Source organism: Haliaeetus albicilla, chromosome 2 (genome assembly GCF_947461875.1).
Source record: "Haliaeetus albicilla chromosome 2, bHalAlb1.1, whole genome shotgun sequence".
In the NCBI taxonomy this organism is placed as follows: domain Eukaryota; kingdom Metazoa; phylum Chordata; class Aves; order Accipitriformes; family Accipitridae; genus Haliaeetus; species Haliaeetus albicilla.
The window spans coordinates 80716894-80740483 of record NC_091484.1 but is presented as its reverse complement, the minus strand read 5'-3'; the positions used below and the strand labels follow the sequence as shown (position 1 = coordinate 80740483).

At 53.4% G+C, this 23590-nt stretch overlaps 1 protein-coding gene across 3 annotated transcripts in view; it reads right to left on the bottom strand.

Annotated features, from left to right (window-relative positions):
- AGAP3 (ArfGAP with GTPase domain, ankyrin repeat and PH domain 3) overlaps positions 1 to 23590 on the bottom strand; it is a 150962-nt gene that overhangs the window by 68107 nt on the left and 59265 nt on the right. For all 3 annotated transcript variants that reach the window (XM_069778539.1, XM_069778540.1, XM_069778538.1), the window contains exons 3-8: positions 20205 to 20292; positions 19970 to 20055; positions 19487 to 19628; positions 17328 to 17462; positions 10222 to 10349; positions 518 to 673 (exon numbers count right to left, since the gene is read on the bottom strand). In XM_069778539.1, coding sequence (XP_069634640.1) covers positions 518 to 673; positions 10222 to 10349; positions 17328 to 17462; positions 19487 to 19628; positions 19970 to 20055; positions 20205 to 20292 — 735 coding nt within the window. The remainder of the gene's footprint in view (positions 1 to 517; positions 674 to 10221; positions 10350 to 17327; positions 17463 to 19486; positions 19629 to 19969; positions 20056 to 20204; positions 20293 to 23590) is intronic.

Here is a 23590-nt window from a genome sequence, read left to right as displayed (position 1 = left end):
ACCAAACAGGAGGCCCAGTCACCAGGGGCTTTGTGCCACGCTCAGGGGACACGGCCCCAAGGAGAGGAACAGCAGAGGTCACTGGTGCTGTGCACGCACAAAGTGCAGCTCTCCCCAGTAAAGATCGGGGAGCTCTGCTCTCACACACACACTATACACACACACAAGCATACCCCATTGCACACTCCTATGTGTGCAAGGAACGGCTTGCTCTCAGGTGCTCCCCCATGCACACACACCTCCACCAGAAGCAGCTCTCGGCACCACAGTCCCTGCGCACGCAGAAGGCTCCCTCCCTCCCTGCTGCACACGCACACTCCTGCGGGGATACCCCCCACGCACCCGCTCTGTGTCCCCTACCACCCATCCCTCCCTGGCCAGCACAGCAAGGTTCACCTAGAGACTAGTGCACGAAAGTCTGTGGGGCGAGACTGCTGCGGACCCACTCCCTTCCCCTGTCCTTGCCTGACCCTCAGAAAACTCATCCCAAAGCTCCTCCAACCCCAGTGTCACTTACCGTGAATATGTTGGAGCGTCGCTTCGACTGCTTGCGGATGGGGGTGGGTGTGTTGGAGGCAGCAATGGTCTCAATCCGCAGCTCCCGCTGGCTGATGCTAGGTGTGGAGGGCACAGAGGAGGAGTAGTCACTGAAGGCTCCTCCACCATTGGTGGCCTAGGGCAGAACGAGATGGGACAGTCAGACAGAGACAAGCAGCTGCCCGGGGCACGACTGCAGAAACACCTTCCACTTAGGAAGCCTCGTGCACCGGGGACAAGGAGGTACAGCACAGGACTGGGATGGGGGCATGCACTTGCTCCTGCCCAACGGGGGATCTTGGGAAAGCCGCATCCCTTCTTTCTGTTCTAGTTTCTTCTACTGGTAAAATGTTAAAATTCTGACACCAACAGCGAAGAGCAGCAAATGGACAGAAAGACCTGACTGCTGGCTGTCGGCCGGCAGCCAGGGAAGCCCTTCCACACAGGCTGGAGCAAAGGCACAGAGGCAGCAATGAACCACGCAGCTCTGAATAGCAGCAGCTGGCTCTCTTCTCGGAGGGGCACGGCTGGGGATACTTCAGCACACTCCCTCTCCAAAACACAGGACTGGTGTAGCTATCCCTCGGACAGCCTGCTGGTGGGAACCCTCCTCTCCACAGAGGCCATCGGACATGAAGCTGTAAGGCAGCCCACAGCCTGCCTGGCTCCAAGTCCCACTTGGTCCCTTCCCTGTCTCACGATGACAGCTACGATACCAACAGGGATCTGTGTCACTAGGACTCAAGCCTTCGCCTTTCTGGTGTCCTAAAGCACAGGCTGCCACAAGTCAAGCTCACGCTCTATGTAAAAAGCATCTCTGCTGCTGGTTTTGAGGTTTATCCAAGCAGACCCCAGGGGTGGCACACACCTCCTGAGCCTGTGGACCACCGCGGCCTTGGCTGCAGTGGCCCATGTCTGGGAACATGTGGGACAACACACTGCGTCTTCGTTAACAACTTGCTTGACTTCAGGGAGAGGGGAAGATCTAACCATGCAGTTTGTGCAACCATCTCAGCAACGCATTTCTTTCAGACAAGTAGGTGCTCACTCGCATTCTGCTCACGCAACCTCTGCGGGCAACAACCTGGAAATGAGCTTACAAGAGGTCCCAAGGAGCAACACCTGCACAAAAGCATTTCAGATCTGCAGCCCAGGACGTCTTACTACGACAAGGCACGTGCCAGCCTGAGCTCTCTTTGGCAGTTCTGCCGATCTTTGAACAGTATTTCAAAAACACATTGAAGAAGCTGCTCCTAGAAGGCTAGGAGAGCTCCGGCACCCCTTGCAGGGAGCAGCCCACCTCCTCCCAGTTCATATGCTCACAGAGCAGCAGCATCTGACAGCCTCGGGGCTTCCTCCACTCCCACCTACTGCTTAGAGCAGAAAGTGCAACCACATGCAGGATGAGGATCTGCCAGAGGTGCTCAGTGAGAAAACACCCGCATGTGCATGCCGTGCTCCAAGAACCTGAGCTTTATTCTGAGACAAGCAGTTAAGAAACGTTAGAAGCATGAAAGAAGCTGTGCAGGCAGAGCAGCGACCACGACCCACAGCCCAGTCTCCTAGAAAGGGTGCACTTTCACTCAAGCTATGGATCGTCTCATCTTTGATGAGAGAAATGGCAGAAGACACACAAAAGAGAACTTCTCTTAAGAGAGGAAAGAGTCATCCAAGAATCAGCCCAACTTCTTCCTCTCTGAGGCACAGCAAGGGACTTCTGACTGAGGGCAGCCAAGTGTGCCGCAGGGAAATCCTGCTTTGGAAGGACTCTGAGATGGACCTCCTTCATGGCCACGTTCAGGGAGCTGACAGCTGCTTCTGGGAAGTTAGAATGCCCCTACTTGCCAGGGCTACCCCAGGCTCTGGAGCAGCTCCATAACAGCCTGCCTGCAGCACGGTGCTGCCTGAAGCCAGAGCAAAACACCCTTCCACAGTGGGGAGGTGAAGCCTGTGAGCTGACAAAATGTCCTTGAAGGCCGCTGTCTCCAAGTGGGTCTGGGAGACCCTAACACCATGCTGGAGACAGGGCAGCACCAAGCGACAGATCCTCTGCAGCCTGCCCAGCCCTGCTGACTGCTCAGCGGGGAAAGGGAGCCTCGTACCAAAAGGGACTCACTGGTTGAGCTCCTACCTGCTGCCAGCCTGGCAGCACGTGTGGCTCAAACCGAGGAGCTGGAGGCCATGCGGCTGCTCTGTGGCTTTCAGGAAAGCCTTGCTGCAAGTAGGTGGCCTCCCTACCAGTACAGGATTCGGACTGTCCCAAGCCTGTCTGGAGACAGGAAAGCTTCTGGTGCCCTGAAACACAGAAGGAGTGGGAACCCGGTCTGCTTGTACTTCTCTGTGCGTAAAAAAGGCCAGGCACTCCATCCAGAGAGGTGAACATCACCAGGGAGCTTCTCCGCAGGCCATCCAGCTGACGAACCCCGCACTGAACGAGGGAGTTCTGCTGCCATGTCTCAGGGAAACGGGGACCACCAGGGACATGGAGAAGCAAAGTAATGTGCCACCCGGCCAGTGACTTCTGCACTGTGAACAGAGACCTCCTGCAAACCATGGATTCAACACTGTGTGAAAAAGTGTTCTGCAAATGCTGTGATGAAGGAACAGATGCAGAAAGCTAGGGCTACCAAGCTGAAGAGAATTTGCTGAGACAGGTCAAGTTTAGGATCAGGCATAACAATGCGTGTACAATCAGTATTTAACTGATGCATAATGTGTGAACCATGCCAAAAAAAGAAAAAGATTCCAAGTGTGAGGGAAGAGATGGCCGATGCTGCAACACAGAAAACCTGCTGCCCAGGAAGGTAAGCCAGGCAAGGCTGCCAGGAGTCCAGAAACTACTCTGAGGTAGTCTCCTGGCTAAGCTCTGCATATTTCAGTAACCTTGTCAGCACATTTATGAAGCTATGACTGTGGAAGGATTCAGTTCAGAAGAGGCTGAACTGAAGTTCAGAAGAAGGAGTTTGAGCTCCTGCCATAGCAGCTGGGACAAACCTGTGGATGTTAGGTGATGGATGCTAAAGCTCCTAGGAAGAAATCTTGCTAAATTGCGGTTTGTATTTTACATACTCCCTGTAACCTTGTTCGTAATTTTTGCCTGGCTGGAATAATTTTCCTTAGCCCATAAGTTTGCCTAGTGTTGGAGACAAGTCAAGGTTATTGTTGTTCTTGAGTGACAAAGGACACAAGCATTTGAGCCTGCTGGTGTCCCACAGACCCCCAAACCTGAGGAAAGGTACTGGGGCTGGAGGATGTCTTGCACCAACCTACAAAGGTAAGTGTGAGGACTGGTACCATCCCGTGAGTCTGGGGGCAGAGGAGAAATTCCCCCAAAGGCAGACAGCAGTGCAGCCTCTGGCTACACAGGCAATCCTGAGCCACTGCACTGCTCAACTGAAGCAGACTGCTCCAAGACTTCACTAGGGATCCAGGGACCCAGAACAAACTGCAGGGATGTGGGAGAACCCTGACAAGATGACAGGTCTGGGCAAACACCTTATTTTTGCTCCTGGCAGCTACTTTGCTGATCCACTTGAACAACCACCTGTGGTTGCTATTGAAATCTAAGAATGCAGCAGAAGCTGAAAACGTAGTAAAAAGCATGTGGGACAAGTCCTTCCCATTAGTGTGTAATGGGTGAATATCGTGAACTTCAGAGAATATCGATAGTGCCATAGGGTGCCTCAGCAGGGAATAACTCAGCTGAAGTTAAGATGTAGTAACTCTTGGCATAAAAAGGCACAAGGTGGAACAAGGAGTGAAATTTGGGAAGGGCTCTGAACGGAAGAGTGCAAATGAACAGCAGCCACCGACTCAGTGTCTGCACAGGAACAGGGATGAAGCCAGGAGTGTACAGACCATGAAATGGAGAGCATCGCAGGCTGAGCAGGCTACGGGACACGGGCTTCCAGGAGGAAATGCAAACACCCGTTGCTTCAGCTGCCAAGACACACGTGCTCACTGAACTCTCCTGAAACGTGCTGCGACAGGCAGGGAAGCACTCGCTACTGAGCACAGGTGAGCTGCCATTTGTGTTTCATTTCACTTGCAAACTGTAATTTTCCACCTCTTTCATCTGCTCTCTTACTAAAGTCTCGGTAAATGCACTTCCTGCTGTCACTGAAGAACCCAAGCAGGACCGCAGGCCAAGGCCAGCAGAGTGAAGCTGTGACACTGGGCCGTCCCGCACCAGGAGGACAGCCGAGCAGAGCCAGGGACACCCGGGCACCCACGCAGCGCAGCGGGGGCCGGCAGCAGCTCCCAGGGCCCGGGGGACTACGCAGTTCACTCCACCAGCCTGCAAGGATTGGTGTGGGGTGCCTATGTTACCTCCTGCCAGCTGCTGGGAATGAGTTCCCTGGCAGAAAGACAAATTTCTGTCCCACAGCAAATGGGCAACGGTGACTCATCCCACAGCCTGGGGTACTCCTAAACGCATCTCAGAGTCCCTGAAGAAAGATGGAGAAAGGGGTAGCAACAGTAAGGAAATCAGGTGGAATAACTCTGCAAGTACTGCAAGCATCCACTGGCCCAAGAAACTCCCACCCATACCCTGCAGGCAAGGGACAGGCAGCTGCCAGAAAAGGGAGCAGGGTAGAAGTCAAGGCCAAGCGGAGAAATGGGATTCCCAAACCCATCTAACCTGCTTGCCCAGTGATGGGTGCGGGCAGGACACCAGAGAGGAGAGCCCAAACCAGCAGGCGAGCAAGAGCTTTTCTTGGGGGAAAGCTGGGGTCCTGGGGCATCTGAGGTGTCTGTTCAAACGGGTGCAGATCCACATCCCATGAGCCACTAGGAAGGCCTGAGGGACAGACCTGGCATCCCCAAGGGAGCGTGCAGGACTCCTGGGGCTGGCCCTGGCTCCTGCCACGCGAGGACCAGGGAGATGCTGAACACGGCACTCAGGGTCACAGACCTGATGAGCATGTCTGGCACACTCGTGAGTGCTGGCGGAAAACCCTGATCACAGCTGACCTGCTACTACAGCTCCGTTCCTCTCCACCTTGATGGAAGTAGTGTCCTCTGAGGCACCAGGCACCGCAGTGGAATAAAAGCAAAAAACCCCAAACTCCCAAAGGCAGAAATGAAACTGGGGCCTTTGGCTGGTTCAAGAACTGTTTCATAAAGAGGATCATCCACTGTGCAAGGACACCAAAACACCTTGCACAGCACCGCTGTCCCAGAGCCCTGCCAATTTGGGAACCTGGCTCAATCACAAAGGTTTGGAAACCAGCCACCACCTCACACCAGGAGAAGTAAGTTGTCTGCACAGATGAGTGACAAAATCACCAGGGTCCTCTAGGGTCTCTCCTCTCCCACTAATTGCAATGGACTGGCCAGATTGTCAGAAGACCAGACAAGCAGTGGCCGTTTCCAAAAAAGTTAGTTTGGCTCAACTAGTAGCATCAAACTACTTCCAGAAAAGATGTCCCCAGGACTATGACAAGAGGCAGGGCTGGCTCCCAGCTCCTGCCTGCCATAAGCAATCCTGTGTAGGGACCACTTGTTCCTGTTTCCAGAAGACAAGTGCTGCCTTCACTGACAGCTCCAGAAGACAGAGTTGTCCCTGCCTGCACGGGCCAGGAGACCAGGCACCGAGCAGAACATTCCTCTCCTCTCAGATGGCACGATCAACTCTCCGGGCACAAAGCTATGAAGGGAGGCAGACCTAAACCGTAGCTACCAGCAGAAGGGAAGAGTGACGATCCAGGGGGAAGGGAATGCTGTTGCTAACAGCCGTCAGAAAGGCAGCCTGCTAAGGGGAACGAAACGCTGCCCAAGATGCCATAACTGCCTGGAAGGGACAGAGCAATGCTGCCACCACACACAGCCAGCAGCTGCAGGCAGCACCTCTCGACACCCAAAATCAGGCCCTGTGAGGACAGAGCAGTGCACAGGCTCCCAAGGGCTCCTCCTGGCCAAGCACTCAAGATGCAAATGCCAGTCCCGCTGTTCCCACAAGCGGTACTGAGAAGAAAAAGAGATCCTTCTGTCCCAGTGTGTGTGTCTTGCCTGCATGCACCAATACCTAGCTGTGGTACAAGGCAAACAAAAGCTCCTAATTGTATTCTTTGTCTGGCTTCTTTCCACCTCATCTCCATGTTAAATCCCGTGTTCCCAAACCCTTCCTTGAGATCCTTTTCCCTGCGTCAGTTCCTACCCTCTCACTTGCGAATGCAAGTAGGAAACCTTGGCGAGAGGCCCATACCCTCAGGTAGAAAAAGACAGAACACAACACTACTCTGCAAAGACCTTGTCACTCTCTTGTTCATCCTTCCTGACAGTGTACAGTCTGTCCATCTCCTCCCAGAGCTGCCCCACTGGTTATCTCAGTGCCAGGAGCAGAGGCCACCATCACCCAGCCCCCCAGAGGCTCTGGCACTTCTGCAGCCCAGACCTGGAGCGCAGTGCCCAGCAGGACTCCAGAGCTGTCTGCATCCAGCTCTCTCCTGTGTCAGGGACAGCTGCTCCAGCTCATGCTGGAAACCATACCCTTTGGTGTGTCACCACCATCACGGCGCACTCCCGAGAGCGATTCTGGGCTCTTTTGCATCCCTGCTGCAGTTACTGCCTGGTCACTGTGCTCACTATTGGATGTGTGTCCTCCTGCATGGGCAGCAAGCCCGTATGCACCAGATGGGTCGCTCTGCCCAGGTCTCTGTTAGAAACATCAGCAATCAGTAAGCTTGTGTTTCTCAAAGTCAGTTGGATTTTCTCCGAGGACAGCAGAAAGCAGTTCCAGAACGTCATTCCTGAGCCCAAGCAAGAACGGGGAAATACTTCACAGCATTTTATGATCATTCACCAGTTCCATTACTTCATACTCTATTTTTAGGAGAAGTGCTTTTTGTAATGGAAGAGAGATGTGCAAACACCACAGCAAAGATTACTGCAGCAGGTCACTGGGAACTGAAAGGGTTTGTGGCTGGGCCACAGAAGACCCAGGGAACAGAAATTAACTTTGATCTTCACTGTGGCATCCAGGTTTGCTGAGAGCAGGAGGGACACAGTGTTAGACAGGCACAGAGCATATACGGGGGGAGGGAGGACAGAGGGAGGAAGCTCCAGAAGGACATGGCCTATCATTACTGCTGATGCTGCTACAACCCAGGCAATCAATAAATATTTCTTGCTTAGAAAGGCCCCACACTTAGCTGCAATTTTCTGTTAGCTGCATGCTGCATTACTTCCCTTTAACAGCTCTGGTTTCCCACCAGAACTACCTAGGTCCCTCCGGCAAAGCCCCAGGAGCACAGCAAGGTACTGAGAGTAAAGGTCCTGCCTCAGAGCCAAGGAACCAGCTTTCACCTCTACACAGATGCCGTCTGCAAACCGGGCTGAAAGGTACTCTGCAGGAAGGAAAGGAAAGCAGGGAGGTTTCTGAGCAAAAACCTCTAACAAAGCTCATGACATGCAGTTAGAAACCTCTTCTGATGGCCACACTTTTCTTCCACATGGCCAGTCTTAAATCCACCCCTTTTGTTCTAGCACCTTCTTTTCTTAAGAAGTTCTTTCCTTTCACAGCTGTGTATTTTAGAGGTTAGATTTGTTCCATTTTGGCCTTTGCTTTCCTCAGCTAAACAAGCCAAGTCCTTAACTTCCTCTTGTGTTAGGGTCTCTTTTGCCTTCCACTTGCTTTTTGCTGTTCCTACACCAGTTTCAATGCATACTTACGACTGGAATCAGAATGAGTCTGGTATTCCCACACCGCTCACACAGGGAACATGTTTTTAGCTTCACTACAAACACGTTGCCTGGCACAGCAAGTGCCATTAGTACCTATTTGTTAGGACCCATTTCTCATACTTTGGACATTGAAGAAAATATTAAACAAGTGTTCAGCTCCTCCCTGAAGAACGCTGCCCTTGGCCATCTTCTGCCCTGCTCCCCCTTTCAGTGCAGACTGCCTATCCTTCCTAACCAGTCTCTGACTGTTTACAATTTGTCTGCTAATAAAATCCTCAAATTACCAGGTACACTCAAATCTGCATTTTCCCTGGACTTTGCTCTCCACCTTTGATGCATCCTAGTAAACTTCTCAAAAAGCACCCATATCCAGACATACTGCAGGGGATGGTATGGCTGTGTATGTTTTGCAAGCAGCTGTCTGTGCTCACTCTGCCTGTATCCCAAGGCCGCTGGACACAAGCAAGATCTGATCAGAAAGCTACGTAGCTTCATCAGGCAGCTCTGGCTGTCAGCAGGGCTTAGCCTATTCTCTTGCACACAGAGCCTTTATCTGAACTTGCTGGGGTCCAGGTGACCTAGAGCACCAGGAAGCTTGCATAGGTCTCTGCAAAAATCTGTACACACCTACTCACAGTCCAGCTTTAGAAGCCTATACAGTCAGGTATAAACTTCACGTAGGTATTTAAAAATTCTTTATGTAAGGGTCCAACTAGTGGCTTCAGACACTACTCAAGTTTGTACAGGAACAATCTCCCCTGTGGTGGTGTACCAGAAGTCCTCCTGGGGCTTAAGAGGCTCAGATACACCCTAAGGTTCAAAACCAATCCCCTTATGAAAAAAGAAGTGTCAGTCTGGTGGAATTTGTTTTGCTAAACTTGCTTTGCATTTTCTTCAGTTTTACATGTTCCTCTGAGTCCTTAGCTACTCTTTTCCTCAAAAACTGTTTCAAGTGCTGCTCACTGCTGAGGCAGCCAAGGGGCCCACAGCTGCTCCAGCTATGCCATATCCCATCTTCCATAAACCCAGCTGCTACACTTGCTGTTTCTCAGTCTGACAGCACCATGCCAGGCAGACAGATTTCCTGAAGTCCTTCCTACAGATCCTGTGATTTCATATGCCACTTGCTTCAGAGCTGGAACCTGTTGGCTTGACTGCCCCTGAGGAGCAGCAGAGCCCAGTATCTCACCTTCCTCATCAGAGAGCCAGCTCAGCATTTATGTGGGTGCTGGAAATTGCAGCAAAGCCCTAATGCAATTAGGCAGCTGCCCAAAGGATCTCCTCCACCAGCCACTCACCATGGCAGCCTGCTTTGGTTTCTGACCTGCCCCTCCTGTATCAGTTCTGGTCCTCCAGAGTCACAAAACAAACACCTCTGACTTCACCATCCTCCTGGCATGGAGACCTTGGTAGTCCCTGCCAAGCTAACACTGTGCCAGAAGAACAGCACAGAGCCCTTCCTCTGGCAGAGGGGAAGAGAACCTCCTCCTCCGCACTACTCCTTCAATTCACCACCGAACTTGCCCCTCCATAAATACATCCCCTAAGAAGCCCATCTGTATATGCATGGAACACCATCAGCTTCCCGCTTCCAGGGGGAGCAGGACCATGGGCAGCTGTGTCCAGCCAGGCTTGCCTGCCTGGCCAGGGCAGCCAGACCGAGGCCCCTTTCAGAGACCTCCTTCTGCTCTGCCCAGGAGCTTCCCTGCAGACTGCTCACGGCTCTGCCGCCAGTGTCTGTGGAAGCACACCACAATCTTTGGAAACCATGAGCCAGACCCAATGGTTTAGATACAAAGTTTGACCTCAGGGCAAGCATCACGCTATTCTGGGCTATGGGCAGAAGCACCAAGGTGACAAATATCTGCTTTTTCCAAAAGCTACGCCAGGGCTGTAGTGCGAGTCCAAGGCTAGGTTAAACATGCTGTGTATTGAGTGAACTAAGGGAGTATGGAGAAGCATGTGGGGTCCCTGGGTTTCCCCATTCCAGTTTCCCACCTGGTTGATATGAACGGAAGGAATGGAGGCCGCAGAGACAGACGAATGGCTGGGTGAATTGGGCAGGGACTTGCAGGGGCCGATGGAAAGCTGCTGTTTCTTCCGTAGAGCCACCACCTTCTGAGCCACTGTAAGAAGGGAGAAAGGGACAGGGTCAGAGTCCAGAAAGCAACTTTCTCCACCCGCGGATATCTGGAGGGCTTTAGTGAGACCCAAACCCTTCCTCTGACTGATGCCAACATCTGGGGCTCAGACTGTGTCACCCTGTATTAACAGGGAGGATTTCTGCAGAACACCCAACCTCACAATCCCCATTGCCTGCTGCTGCCACAGAACCCAGCTGTAAGGGACAGTGTTTGTCCACGGCTGTTCCAGCAGGCAGCAGGGCAGGCTTCCCATGCTGGTCATGCTGAGTCCCCAAAGGCTACCTGCTCTCTTGAGCAGTGACCTCATGTGGACACCAAGGAGCCACCCAGAGCCCTGGGCTGCTGCAGAAGAATCCCTGGGCAGCCAGAGTCACTTCTCGGTCACCCCCTAACAGCAGCTATAGGAGCCAGTTACCAAACTGAATAGGCCTGGGCAATGCCACCTCCATCCGTCTGGGCCCTTGTGACCCTCGCGGTCTCCAGATGTTCAAAAAACTAACATGAGGAACAGCTCTCCCAGTTCCTGGGACCACACTGCCTGATGCCCAACAGCCCAAAATTGCATTTCAACCTTCACAACCTCCTACCTTTTCTGGACATAAACACCCTGACCAAAGAGCATGACAGCAAACAAGCTGGGCTGTTGGGGAATTCAGGAGAACACACCGCCATTCCTCGTTTTCTCTTGCACACTGGCCACGTACACCCACCATCGCAGAAGGAGGAACCTTTCAGATGAACACGACTAAAGTCATTGGCAACATCACTCGTCCAACCCAGCATGCCTCATATCGTGCACCCTTGCAATAAAGGAGCTGCCACATTCCCTTTCCAGAAAGACAGAAGATGTTGCACCACATGTGGTGTGACTGAACCCATTTGGAAAAGTCAGATGCCGACAGCAACTGCCAAATCCTGCCACCTCACAGCTGCAGTGCTATGTCCCATACAAAGACAGATGAAGGCCTATTGGGCCACTGCTGCTACCTGCTCATCTGATAAAGGTGGGAGCCTGCCCAGACTCCCAAACTAAATATTAGTCCCATAAATAGAAGGAACCCCTCCTACACCCACCAAACAGACCACATTAACCTGCTGTTTCTTCCTGCTCTCCTCCCCTCCATCTTCTCCCCTGGCCAGCTTCATCCACTGTTCGCTGTGTGAACCATCTCTCCGTCAAACACTGGCCAGGCACACTGCGAGCTCAGGCACCCCAGGGGCCAGAAAAGATTCACAAAAACTCCTCAGCAATTGCTGTCCTGGGCAAAGAGCCTGACAGAGGCTCTGCCTTTTCACTTACCTTGTACCATTAGTGGTAACAACAGAATTAATCATGAGGCCAGCAAGACCACACTGGTGGTGATAAAATCTCACAAACCCTTAACTGAGGCATCTTGAGGCGGCCTTCAGGTTTCTGCTTGCCGGGCAGAGGTTCTTCCACTTCTTGAACATCAGCCAGACTCCTTCAAGGATAATTTCTGTCATCCCTTAAGCTAGTCTCTGGGATCATTTGCTTATCACAATTTCTTTGGTTGCTACATGCAACTCTGAGTTGTACAACCAATGAGCCCTGCCCTGTTCACAGAACCTCTGCCCAGATACATCGCCTGGCATTTGTTTGCCAAATGTCACATGCAGTGCTGCTGTATTACCACTTGAGCATCACACAGTATTTTAAAGCATACCACAGCACCTTGTCCTAGACGTTCTGGAGAAATCCCTCTACAGACACTGCCAGGAATGGTCAGCTCTGGGAGGAGTATCCGGACAGAGAGAAGGTGCACATGAAGGTCCCCAGTGATGCACCAAGGACTCTGCAGGAAACACCTCGGGGTGCAGTGGCACCTTATGGAGTCACAGGGCCTTGCACACCCTACTGCGCATAAACTCTTGGCCTCTCCATTGAAATTTTCCTGCCAAACCCTTCCTCAGAAGCATCAGTCACTGTCCTGGAAGACATGGCAATGCTGTCCATCACCCCGACGGCCAGGAACAAACAAACTCACACCCAAGCAGAAGGAGGGACACCCACTGCTCAGCTGTCCCACTCAGGATGCAGAAACCCAAATAAACCCTACGGCTGAGGGGGAACAATGGAGAGCAGCAATGCCACCAGCACATCAGCAGCAGGTTCTGGTGGGCCATGAGAGAAGGCCACCTTGCACCGCTGGCTGTCCTCTCCAATGCTCCGTGCCAGTGGGAGGAGAGGAGCGCTCACCCTGGACTTGCTGCAGACGTGAAGCCAGAGAAGCCACCCACAGCACTGGGCAGCATGGCTGCTGTCCCTCCTGTGCCCTTGCAGGATGAGGCCTGGGTCATTCTTCCTCTTCAGGAACAATGCTGAGATAATCACTGCCAAGTGGCTCTCAACAATTTGCTCTCTAACTTTTGCCTGGTATAGAAATATTCTTAAAATGAAGCCCAAGAGCTGAGGCATCCCCACACCAATGGCTTCTTGCTATTGTCCTGGCATCCTCTAAACTCTAGGAGATTTCTGCACACAGGAGCTCTCTGAAGGTAATGTTGAGAAGAAAGCCCTTTAACCGTACCTCTTCAGAGCCAAGAAGTCAGAAGGCACATTCAGTACCAGCCTCCCACCGCACTGGGAGCTCTGCTGCGAGTGAGGGGACCACACTGAGCCACCCCTCAGGGCGGGCTCACCCTTGGTAAGTTCTGAGACTGCAGTTGTCTGTGGGGCACTGGACACTGCAGCACACAGCCCAACCTGTGCCACTCCTCCTGCTTGTGCCACAGTCATCCCCTTGCAGTATCTGAAGCCACAGGCAGACTGTCCCATCTTTTCATGGAAGCAGTAACTGTGACATCTGGTGCTGGAAGCAACTTGGAAAGGATGAGAAGTGCAGTTCCCACACACTGAACAGTGTTTCCAGGGGGACTTCTGCGAGGTCACGCGTGAGAACCGAGCAAGGAGAAAGTTACCCCTTTCCTGTATGCCATGCATCCTTTTCACAGTGGCTTTCAGAAGCCTGACTGCCCAGACAAAGCCTTAACTGCTCCAAGAGATTCAACACAATTACAGTGGCACACACTGTAATGTATGTGGTCTAGATTCCTGCACAACACAACCACAAACTTCGCTTCAGACCAAACAAGCAGGAACTGCTCTAGGTGTGGAGGAAGGGTCTGCTGCACCTGCCTGAGCAGGAAGGAGGGCACCACAATAGCTGGAACCACCCAATTCTTGGAGAACCTCTGAACAGTCGGTGAATGTGAAGATCTGAGGTTCTCCTCCTCAGAGCTTCCCCCACACTCAACAGCACCACATGCAGACCATGGGGCATTTGCAGAGACAGCAGCCTGGGAAGGAAGAGTGCTAGCCTCAGCCTTCAATTGAATACCAAGAGGTAGGATGGTTGCTCCCTTAAGCTGTCATGCTAGACCAACACGACATTAACTTGCTGTCAGTGATTGCTTGTTTTTAGACAAGACAGTGGCATAGGACTCTCTGGGAACAGAGGTGCAGCATACATTCTGCACAGCATGGACAAGCAAACAGACGTGTGCAACAAAGGCAAGGACAACAGCTAGTGAAGTCTTCCCATTTCTGCTACAGAAAACCAACATCTTCCCCTGCCTGCATGGGGCAGGTCTACTACAATCTGGGCTGATCAACTTGTGTTGGAGAAACCATATAAAGATGAGGTCTCGCTGGTAACTGGATCGCCACACAGGGCAAGCTCCTCACACAATCCACGACTGCCAGCGCTCAACCAGATCCCCAAACTGATGCATCAGAACCCACCAGTGCTCATTAGGAAAAGCCACTTACCCACTCATCACACCTCATCCTGTCAAGTCACCTGAAACTGGATCCTGGAAGTCCCTGAACAGTTCTCAGATGCCAGTGACATCTGGGGCCAATGTGTTGGGCTCAGCTCTCCTCAGCTCCTTGCCAGCACCTCCTGCCCCGTTCTTTCCCTCCCACAGCTGTGCTCAGGAGCGTCTGTGTGGTCCTGCAGTAGAGCAGGCAGGTGAGAGCACTGAGTACCTGGGATTTACTCCAGATCTCCTGTAAGATGGTGGGTCCCTCTGCTCCATTTGCAACTCCCAATTCTCACACTGCCTTCTCCAGAGCTCCGAGCAGCACACTTGGCAAGGGCACCAACACTGGCAAAACTGCACTGGCAGGTGTGCGGCGCTGCATGCAGAGGCAGCCTACTGCAGGAAATACAGCATGGCACAGGAACAGCAGGACAGATCCTGCACACACAGACTCAAAGGCCAGAAGGATCTCTCAGTTTTCCAGGCTGACCTTTGTATACTGCCAGCCATTAAACCTCACCCAGCCTATATGGCACCAGTCATCTGGGTATGCGGCGAGTCTCTTCCATGAAGGGACTTGCTCTGGATTTGGAGAAAGTACAAGAGATGCAGAATACCACACTTTCCTATGCATTTTTTTCAACAACTAATGAAAAAGAGGGCTATTAATAGAAAAAGTAAGGATTCTTTAAAATTTTAATTTGACTGGCTTTGGCTTCTAGCATTAACTCTCTGCTAGCCTGCAGAGTCTTAGTATCTGTGATTTTTTCCCTGTGTAGATAGGTATGTAGATACTCTTATATTGTAATCAAGTCACCTCTCAATCTTCTTTTTGATTTATTTAATGGATAAGCTCTTTTAGTGTCTCACTATCAGGTATTTTTTCCAGCCTTTGATTAATTTTTGTAGGTTTTTTTTTTTAATCTTCTCAGTTTCTGTGTCCTTTTGAAGTGCTGACACCCGAGTTTGACAACACTCCAGGCCCTGCTGCTGCCCTGTACAAAGGCAAGAATCCGTCCAGACTTCCACTCAGTGCTCCCCTGCTTACTCGCCCAGGGACAGCATCAGCCCTCCAGGCAGGGCGGCCCATGCTCCTTGTTCCATACAGCATCACCATTTGCCCAGACTGACATCAGTTTTGTTTGAATAGTCTCCAATTACCATACTTCTTGGGGTTTTCTGGGCTTCCTCAGCCTCACTGCTCCTAGTGTGGACAAACCCACTCCCTCGCCTCCTTCCTGACCGCACAAACTGGCTGTGAATAGACCCAGACAAAAGATGAAGTGCAGCACTTTGCAGGCGCTCACTCCTGAGCCTTCAAGCAGCAGCTCAAGGTCTCCCACCAAGCTTGCTAAGCAGCGCTGGTGCTAGAAGCTGAGTCCTGGTCTCACGTGAGAGCTTTCATGTCACACATCGCACTGCTTAAAGTTGTGTTGTCTATGCTCTGAGTCAACAAAGAGAAAAAATAACCCCAGAGCACAATTCGTTCCATCTTGAGATAAAAAAGCATGAGAAGCAGTCTAACAACCAGCAGCACCTAATCCTGCAGTGCCTTCCCCAGCCCCTTCCCAAACCCACCGGCTGCTACTCCTCACTGTACTGTGCTGCCTTTCAGAGAAGGGACACAACAGAACCAATCTGAAGGAATAAGCTGAACAAATTTGGTGACACACAGTGCCAAAGCTTTCCAGAAGCCAGGACCAGCTGTGGACACAGCCCCTCTGCTGTTGCTCTCTCCAGACTTGCTCTGCAAACCACTGAGTTGATTCAGCAGATTCTCTCCTTCCAGGTCTGCCGTGGTATTCACTATCCTCAACTACTCCTAGCTGTTCCTTCCCACCATTCCTCACAAGGAGGAGGAAGAAGGGGAGACTCACAAGCAACCTGCCCAACAGAATCGCCCCAGTTTCCCTAGGAATACTAAACCAATGCAGAGGCTGCTGGGTGCCAAGGGGTTCCCTGCCAGGGGCCAGGTGGGACAGTTTGCAAGGTCACTCTCTGGGCTGACTTCTCAGACTGTCTCAGAGGTGGACCAGCAGCACGGGAGGGGAACATCTCTACATGCTTCTGTGTTAAGAAAAGCAGCACTGTGACTATGATCCTCTGTGCCAAACCAGGAGATTACTGGAAGGTCACAGACTTATGCAGGGGAAGCAGGACCACCAGCTCCAGCTCAGAGGATGGAGGCACTTGAAGACGATGGCAGGCTCAGACCTGTGTCTTGCCCTCAGCCTATCTTGCTGTCCTGCAATGAACCAAGCTGGATTTTTGCCTTCAGGTAGTCCCGCTACACTATGATTTCCAAGCTTTCTTCCATGCACCTGTTCCACTTGCAAACACTAACAGCACAACTCTCCTCCTTTCCAAAAGCAGCTCTGTCCTGTCCCGACGCTCAGCTCCGCACAGACCCTTCCTCATGCATTGAATACAGATCTCCAGCTGCACTCCAGAAGACAAGGTAGAGAAAGGGAACAGGGGAATATGGAGTCCCATTACAGGGCAGGGTCCCGGTTTATTTAAGCAGACTGCAAACTCCTAGGACATGGCTTAGGTTTCCTCTTCCACCTACAGCATCCCTGTCACACAGACCCTCTCCAAGTCTAAGCAGAAATGCTCTCCCACACACTGTTCCCATGAGAAACAGCTGCCTCATCTGGCTGTTCAGCTGCTGCTCCCCTACCTCCAACACTCAAAGATTCTGCTGTGCTTCATCCTCTCCTCCATGAAAGGCAATCAAAAACCTCTCTGCAGCCTCACAAGTCCTCTGCGGGCTCATAGAGACTGCTGTGCTGCACAAGCCCACTATGGGGAAGCAACTGTCCCCTGCAGCCTCTCTGCTCTCTGGAACAAGTGGCTACCCAGAGGGCAGCCCCTGCAAGAAAGGCAGGAGAAAGGTACTGCCCGGCCCAGCCCTGCAGTCCCTCATGCACATCCACCTGCAGTTCACCTACATGCCATACACACAGGAATCCTTCCACACACACAGCATATCCTACTCCTTGGACCAGGTCTACGTGTGTAAAGCAACGGCACTGCAGATGAATGTGTGCCTAACTCCTTTGGCCTCATGACACGACAGCACGCCGTTCTGAGAGCCAGTGGTCTAGTGTAAGCCCCCTCTGTGGGACAGCACTGCTGCCCTGGCTTGCCCGGACACGCTCCACCGGCTACAGTTACCATCCTGGAAGACTCTCTCCACGTTCAGTCCATAGGTGGCACAGGTCTCGTAGTACGTGCAGCGCTTCAAATCATTGGAAAGTTTCCGTGCCCGAGAATCATCAATGACCCGGGGGTTCGTGGCACTGATGGCATCTGGAAACCAAAGGGAGAGGAGGTTAAAAAGCAAGCACCCGTGTCTCATCTATCCACAGGTCCCAGGGCCCACTCCTGGCCTCCCTCACTCCCTCCCTTCACACACTGAGATCCCCACCTTCATAGTACACCCCCTCTCCTATAAATGCCTTGGATAACAAAGTCCCACGTTTGTAGAAAAATGGATTTGTTAAATGAACCTTTTAAAATTAATTTTATTCAACTCTCCTAACCATCCAGTCACTGATGTTTCTGAAGAGAGAGGGCAGAAACCAGTAGGAGGTGTGGCTGGCAAGGCAAGGCAGCCTCAGTTGCAGAGTAAAATAGATTTGCCAGTCTCAACCATTTTAGGTCTCACAGCCATACCCTACATATTAAAGAATCAAAAGGGAGAAATCATCCTCAGTTTAACTTGGAAAGATGGCTCTGCTAAGGTGTACTCACAGTTGAGGCCTTGATGGACAACACTAAAAAATAGGCTTAATTTGTATCCCAGATGGCTGCTAAGTGCTTCCATGTTTTGGAAAAACTACTTTCCCAAGAGGAATCTGATTCCTTGAAGACATGCCAGGGACAGGCAGGGGCTGTAAATGAACCCTCTCAGGAGTTGAAGGAGTACTGGAACTTGCACTGTAAAGAAGTTCTCCTCGAACTCTCCAGTGGGTTGCTTAGTGTGACCATACCAAGGCTGTGACCTCACCTGGCTCTAAGTATGGGACAACGACGATCACTGACCCCTCTGCCATATCACTCACTTCCCCACTCCTGAGCCTCCACAGCACATGCCTGCAACCCCAGCTCAGTCCTGAACCAAGATCACTCAGTCCTAAAATTAATTCCACAGTCTTTAAAAATCCAAAGTTTAACAACTTTGTTTTACAATCTGGGGTCCAGACCAGACACCCCTGCAACTCCCCTCCCGCTGTCACCGCCTGTCTTCCCAGCCTCAGAGTCTCTTCTTCGCCAGGAACAGGTTGCTCTGCTCGGGAACTGGGTCCTACCAAGACATTTTTTCCCCGCATCCTCCATCCCCTGCTCCCGCTCTCTGCTGTCACCCTTACATCCAGACAACTTTTGCAGCCCCAGGCTCCCTCCTGCCTGCGCTTTACCATCTACAGGCAGGAAGGACACTCTTGTCAGAAGAGCGGAGCTCAAACACCTGAAGCAATGCCCTCGTTGCTGCCCCTCCTTGCCTCCTGGGAACCCGTAGCAAAGCTTCTGGAGGCCAGGCTGCCTCTGACGCATGCTGTGCCAGGCAGGAATCCCGCTCAAGGACTGCCCTGTCTCCGGGCAGCCCCTCTCCATTGGCAGCTCCTTGCCCAGGCACGCCTGGGGTGCCCAGCAGGGCCTCCAGGCACTGTGTCTCCTGTCTCCTCTGCTGCTCACCCCCCCTGGCAGCCTCAGCTGCAGTTTCATCACAATTCCCTTACGGCCTCCATCCCAGTCCCAGCTGGCTCCAGGCCCCAGCTGGCTCCAGGGGAGAGGAGGGGGAGGGCAGTTCTGAGTTGCTGCTGCTCTTCCCCACATCCACGTGTGCTGGCAGCACCTCAGGGGAGACGGTGCTCCACAGCTCAGGCCTCTTCTCGGGGTGCTGAGAGCCAGTTGCCATCCCCCCAAAACCTTGCCTGCTGCAGCTCAGCCCCAGAGGAGGAAGGACAATGCACCAGCAGAAAACCCTCCCATACCCAGGCCCCTGCCTGCACCCAGCTGCTACAGGCAGAACCGAGGAAGGCAGGCCATGCCAGCAGGTTTGGGCATTTCGAAGAGAAAAGTGGCTCCATGAAGTAAGGCAGCTCTCTGCAGGAAAGTTGAGATGGTATGAGAAGGAATTACTCAGTTCCTCCAGGGCCCTAGACTAGTGCCCTCAGCAGCACCCAGTCCCACGTACAGCTTGCAAACTGGGATCCCCCGACACGGTCACAGGGCCAGCGCCCCGCGCTCTCTTGCTAGCGTGGACACGTCACCAGTGCTCCTGACCGAGGCAGGGAGGATGCGGGGAGGAAGCCCGGCCGCCCTGCTCTCACCCTGTGTGCCCACCAGCACCATCGGCACCTCCGCTGTGTTCCGGTAGCTGCAGAGCCGCAGGTAGTAGTTGTAGACTGTCTGGAAGCTGATCTCGTCCTCCAGGCTGAAGACAAACACCACAGCATCGACCCAGGCAGCAAACTGAGGGAGACACACCAGCCATTACAGCCCAGACAAGCATCCTGGAGCCCTGTGCCTGGAGCCACCAGCAAGGGCAGCCACACGGCAGGTACGTGGGGTGCTGAGGCCAGGCTCAGCCGGGCACATGCCCCAGGCCCTGTGGCACAAGCTTCCTGGCACTGCAGAAAGGCCCTGGGGTCAACAATCACCATAGGGGCAGCCCCTCCTCAGGCCTCACAGTCCTCATGTTCTCCCACAACCGGGCTCCCAAAAGGCAGCCAGGCAGGTCCCTTGCCAGGAGCCCTCCAATCCCTCCAGCAGGACAGGGTGGGAAGGGGCCACAGGAGGTATGTGTCTCCTACCTGGAGTTCGGGGGGACCCCCTTCATCTCGAATCAGCAGCAAGTAACTCTGACCATCCACTACAATCTCCTTCTTAAATCGGCCACCTGGGGAAATGAGCAAAGCAGTGGGTCAAGTGTGGGGGGGAGCAAGTAGGGGAAACCCCTAGTGAAGGTTGAGGGGGGTCACCTTTAGAGCCAGGGAGAGGAGCGAGGACCCAGACCACCCCCCAGGCACCCTGGGAACCAGACCTTACCCTCTGGAGACTCCTCCTGCACATAGGTGCCAGTCAGGTAGCGGTGCACGAGGGCCGACTTGCCGCTGGACAGGTTCCCCACGATGCCCTAAAACAGAGGCACGCGTCACCCACTGCCTACGTGCCCAGCACGCCTCCCTCGACACGAGGCCACCCCTGCGAGGCAAGACCACCACTAACCAGGCGCATGCTGGTGATGGGCAGAGACGGTCATGAGAGGGCACAGGGGATGGCACAACCCAGCTGGTACTAGGTGAGAAGCCTGGAGGCATTAACTGGTCTCAGTCAGGCAGAGAGCAGCAGGTACCGGGGTGCAGCCACCCAGATGGAGGGTGGTGAGGACCCTTGTCCTCCCCCAAACAGGCACAGCCCCATCAGCACCACGTTAGCTCTTCCCACAGTCCTCCTGCTCCTCAGGGGGACACTTGCCATCCCAAGCCACAGCCAACTCAGAAGAAAAAAAAACCTTTTCTCCCAGCCCACACATCCCAAATTTTGGGGTGTTGCAGCTCTTGGCAGCACCTGCCACATGGAGAACCAGAGTGGAGACTGGCCACGCATTTGGTACAGCTCCTGCTTCTGATACCAGCAGCAAGGCACAGCGCTTGCTCCTCACTGCAGCAGTGACGCTGCTGTAGCAGAGTGCATGCTTCCCAGTGGAGCTGGCTGTGCTGCCTACACAGAAAGACACCTAGCACCCATTTTAACCAAGTTGGAAAATAAAGATACCTAGCACTAATTTTTAACTGGGTTGAAACTCGCGAGGCTAGGGGTCTGTCAGTCTGGATCACCCTACAAATTTGCTACAAAATGAACGTACCTATCCCAGGATGGGTCAGCCCTAACATCAGCATTTTCCCCATGGTTTAAAACACCTCTGGTGCCTGAGGGCTTGCAAGTGGCCTTGCCTGCTGATGGGAAAGCAGTACTGGGGTAGAGGGGCATCTTTTGCCATCCTTGCAAAAACTCTAGTTCTGACTGGTCAGCTTATATCCCACAGCTATTTCCCACATCCACAGGGGCAATGCAGCTTCTGGAGCAGGCTCTTGCGTTACTGAGCAGCCCACCTCGTGCTCCTCTAGCCTCAGTTGCAGCATCCCTCTGATGGAGCTGGAATAGAAACACCAGGGTGATGCGGCGGTGCCCTTCGCCCACAGAGTGCTCTTCTACCTCCTACCGATGCCCCAGGCCTGTGGAGAGGTGCTCTCAGCCAGGAGCCAGAAGAGCCGTTCCTAACTCACTTTTTACACAGGCCTGTGCACCTCAAAACCCTGGCTAGTGAAGAAGGCAGGCAAGCTCCTACCAGCTGATCACCATGCAGAGCCCAGGAAGCCGTCCTGGCCGAGCTGGGGCCACAGCTCACTGTATCTGGGCAAAGCGAGCTCCCGCTCCTTTTCCACATGGCTTCCCAAAAAGCATCTAACCTACCTTTGGCTTTGGATAGTCTGACCTTACCATGAAGCTTCTGGTATGCAACCGACTCCTGTTTTAGAGCACCCTACACCTCCTCCTGTGCCTAAACCACACTCCCAGTGCTCCCATGAAGACATCCTGGGGGTGGGTGTCCAACACACCAACATGGCCATTCGGAGCACCTGCCCGTACTGCCCCACACGATCCAGAGCCTGAGGGTTTCTCCACTACTGAAGGTTCACTCTGCCCCACTGAATGCATGACTGCAACAGACTTGTTGTTGTTGTTGCCCAGCATATCGGCCTTTGTACGCATCGTCCTTCTCTGTCCCCAATATTAGTTAGCATGGATTGTGGGGACTTGCTGTTTCACTGGGATTTAAGAGGTCTGGTACATCTACCAGACAGAAGCCACCAGAGACACCCCCGTGCAGACCTCCCAATGGGGCTGCTGTGTTTCTGGAAAATCCAATATCCCCTGCGTGTCCACAGCTGCTTCACAGTAAATGCGCAGTGACACCGAAGTGTCTGGCAGCACACCGCTGACCATGCACCCTTCCTGAGCACACCACAAGACCAGACCACAAGATTCACAGCATGTGTGGAGTGCCCGCATTTGCTGGAAATATCAGAGTCTCCACAGAGGTGCTGACCAGACATGGTGGGTGCCTTTCTGCACAGGAAGTCCCAAGCAGAGTACAGTATCTTTATGATGAAAATTCCAAGAAGGCGCACAGCACTGAAAAGGTAATAGCATTCACGAAAATAGCACATACACTTACCTATACAAGAGACAAAATCAAAATCCCAAGTCTAGTCACTTGTCGCTAAGCATCGCCTGGGTATCAGAAACTGGCACAAGGCACGGCGGTGTCAGAGCTCTCCATTTGTCTGCTGTCACGGGAGAACCCTCCAGCTAGTCCAACTCCCGGAATCATGGACGTGGCACTGCCGGCCAACTCAGGGAAGAGCCCGCGCAGCTGAGCAAGGACCAGCTCCTTCCCAAGCAGGTGCCGCGTGCCGTACCCTCACCCCGTCCACAGCCAGCCTCAGCCTGGCCCCTCCGAGCACCAGGAACGAAACCTGCTGCGCGCTCAGCCCAGACCCAGCCTGGCAAGGGACACGTCGCCCCGAGAGACCCGAGTCCCATCCGCTGGGGCTGGGGGCTGCTCTCCCCACCTGGCCCACTGCTTTTGGCTGTGCCCACTCCTGCGCTCCCAGGGCTAGGGAAGGCGTCCCCAGCGCAGTCCGCCCGCACCAGGGGACAGGACCGAGCCGTGCTGTCGGGGCAGGGCCTCCAGAGCCCAACAACATGCTTGGGTAACGCTTCCTCATAATGTCCAAGCCTGGGCCATGACGACTTCAGCTCCAGCCACTGGCTCTTCGCCGCTTGCCAAGACCCACTCCCCATCTCCGTACTGGGTGACCATCGGCAGGTCTTGCAGACACAACCTGTGGTGACAGCCAGGCGGCAGGCTGCGGCACAGGGCGGACAGACCGCGCTGCCAGAAGCGGACTAACTGCAGTAGCAGAGCGCTCCACTCCACGCTGCCTGCAGGGACCGTCCTGTCGCACCCCACGCCTGCCCCTGCACCCACCTTGCTTTACACCCCTGGCTGTGCCACCAACACGGTCTGCACGACTGTGGAGCAAAAGGAATCAAGAACCAGTGGTCCGGCCCGGCAATCTTTGGCAGTGCTATTTTGAAAGCTGCTTGGTTGCCGCAGCAGGTCTGTGGTACAGCCGCGCACACAGCCCCACCAGCACCGAAAGAAGCGGGGGGGTGAGGAGAGAGGAGTGGCTGGGAACATTAAAGCTGCCTCTGCCACCAAACAGAAATTTATGGCCAACCATTTCCAGGCAAAGGGATGAGCTTGGTGAGTGAGTCACCACCAAGCAGGTTCTCCAGCTTTCACCCAGATGCTCAGAAGCTCCTGCTGCACCGGGTCCTGCCCCAGGCTACCCACAGGCTCC